The sequence below is a fragment of the Condylura cristata genome, unplaced genomic scaffold, assembly GCF_000260355.1.
Source record: "Condylura cristata isolate star-nosed mole 26May11 unplaced genomic scaffold, ConCri1.0 scaffold00060, whole genome shotgun sequence".
Lineage (NCBI taxonomy): Eukaryota > Metazoa > Chordata > Mammalia > Eulipotyphla > Talpidae > Condylura > Condylura cristata.
This window is the reverse complement of record NW_004567161.1, coordinates 732,508-734,651: the sequence shown is the minus strand read 5'-3', so window position 1 is coordinate 734,651 and position 2,144 is coordinate 732,508. Positions and strand designations below refer to the sequence as shown.

The window sequence follows — 2,144 nt, the reverse complement described above, 5'->3', positions numbered from 1 at the left end:
CACGAGGCTCCACCCCGGAGCCGGGATCCCTAGGGCTTTCCCTCCTCCTTGCTTAGAGGCGCTGGTTTTAGGGGAACCCCAGCACAGGGAGGCGGCCAGGGCCTGATGCGGCAGGCCCCAGCTTCGGGTGATGTCACAGACACCGCAGCCACCCTCACCACCCCCCAGCACAGCCAGCACGCCCCGCCCGCGGGGCCGTACCCGGATCTCCAGCGCGATGTCCAGGTAGGGGTCATAGGTGTCCGAGACGCTCCTGCACATGGAGCACTTCACTGCGGGCACAGAGGGGGGCTGTGGGCCAGCCCCGGGTTTCCAGGCCCCACGGCGGGGACCCAAGAACCACATTCGAGGTGGCAGCAACCCCACCACCCCGAGGGGACACCTGCCTCCCCGGCCCCCGCAGGCACGTGCTGCAGACGTGGCTGCTGTCCACAGCTGGACCAGAAACGAGGAGAGCAGAGGGTGTGGACACACCCTGGTGCCGCCCTAACGCCCAGCCAGGTGGCCACCAGCGTAGGCCCGCGGGGTGCAGGAGTCCGGCTCAGGCTGCCGGCTCGCCCAGCTCTGCCTCCCCACCCGGGGAAGCGCCCGGCCGAGGGCTAACCGTAGTTGGCATTCAGAGCCCTGACAGAAAGAGGAAGAAACCACCCACTTACCCCGAGACCTGAGGTAGCCCCCAAAGATTTGATGGACCAGAGTCGTGGCCTGCGTTTGCCGGTCTAGCCTGAAAGGAGACACGCTCAGGACGGGCAGCACCAGCCCCCGCAGCTGAAGGGGTGCGGACCCACAGCCCCCCCGAGCCTCTAGGACGTTCTCCCTGCCTTGGGCAGGCAGCTCGCCTCCGCCTTCCCCAGATGAGAACCAAGAATGCCCCGCACGGCCCGGGCTCTGTGACAAGGGCCCGTTCCCCTGGGACGCAGCTCTCCAGCGCCCGCTCCAGCCCTGCGAGACCAAGGCTCCTGCCCACCAGGCTGTGCCATGCTGAGCCCTAACCTGGTGCAGGCAGGAGCAGGTGGGCACGCCTCCCCTGTAGCCCGCGGCTGTGGGCACGGGCTCCGCCTGGCCCTGGTCCCCGGCCTCGCCCCCCAACAGGGCGGGGGAGCCCGGCCCGCTGCTCGCCAGCCACGGCCTAGAGAGGGCGCCTGGACGCTGCCGCAGGTGAGGCTTCAGGCGCAGCAGCCCGTGCGCACACGGCTTCCGCTGGCATTGCCAGCCAGCGCACCAGGTTCAGGCTCGCTCCACAAAGCGGCGCTCCCGGGGCTCCTTCCCCAGAGGCCGCCCGGCCCGGCCCGGCCCAGTCCCCCCCGGGGCCCGGACCCCTGCCCCGCACCCACCACCCTCTCCAGGGCCTGCTCTCACTCCTGGGCATCTGGCTGGCCACACTCACTGCCCAGGCTGCTCCTCACCACGTGGGGCGAGCGCGAGGGTCCCGGGCACACCTGGCACCCCGCCATCCAGGCGACCGTCCCAGCGCAGCCCAGGTCCGGGTTCCCTCGGGAGCAGGCGGGGACCCGGGCAGCCGTGCTGGCTGCAGTCAGGGAAGGGCGGGCCGCACGGCCGCAGTCACCCAAAGGGGTGTTTCAGCGCGAGGCTGGCATGTGGCCACCGGACCTGGTCACCACACCACCCAGAGGCCAGCGGCACCAGGCAAAGGGCCACCTGGACTCCGCCCCCGGGAAGGCCTGGTGTAGAGGGCGCCAACCTCAAGCAGACAGAGGCCAGACTGCAGCCAGCTAGCAGCCCGCGCTGCCCGCATCCCGGGGAGGAAGGGCAGCCCCGAAACCCGGCAGGATGCGGGGCGCCGGCGGTGCCCGAGCAGCGCCTGAGCCCTCCTCGGAGAGGGGTCCAGGGCCGGAGCTCCTCGCCCGCCGCGACCCGAGGACTCCCCCGCCCCGCCACGGCTCGCCCCTTCCTGTCTTCTGCGCTTTATACAAGAGCTGGGTGCTGGCCGGAGGTGCGGAAGGGGTGAAGGTGCCCCAGAGTCAGAGCGGGGAGCAGAGCAGGTGGACCCACGGACACCCACTGCTGGGGGACAGGTCAGCACGGGCCGGGAGACCCAGACCGCACTGCCCTGTGCCAGCAAAGCCGGGCCCGAGAAGCAGGCGGCTCACACAGCGAGCGGACGGCACCGGCGGCGCAGAGCC

The 2,144-nt window shown here is 71.1% G+C and overlaps 1 protein-coding gene across 1 annotated transcript in view; it reads right to left on the bottom strand.

Annotated features, from left to right (window-relative positions):
- The window catches only part of USP36 (ubiquitin specific peptidase 36), a 9,856-nt gene extending 9,110 nt beyond the window's left edge, over positions 1 to 746 (bottom strand). The window contains exons 1-2 of the mRNA XM_012734578.1: positions 657 to 746; positions 202 to 272 (exon numbers count right to left, since the gene is read on the bottom strand). Of these exons, the coding sequence (XP_012590032.1) occupies positions 202 to 261 (60 nt within the window). The 5' untranslated portion in view covers positions 262 to 272; positions 657 to 746. The remainder of the gene's footprint in view (positions 1 to 201; positions 273 to 656) is intronic.
- Between the last annotated feature and the right edge of the window lie 1,398 nt (positions 747 to 2,144).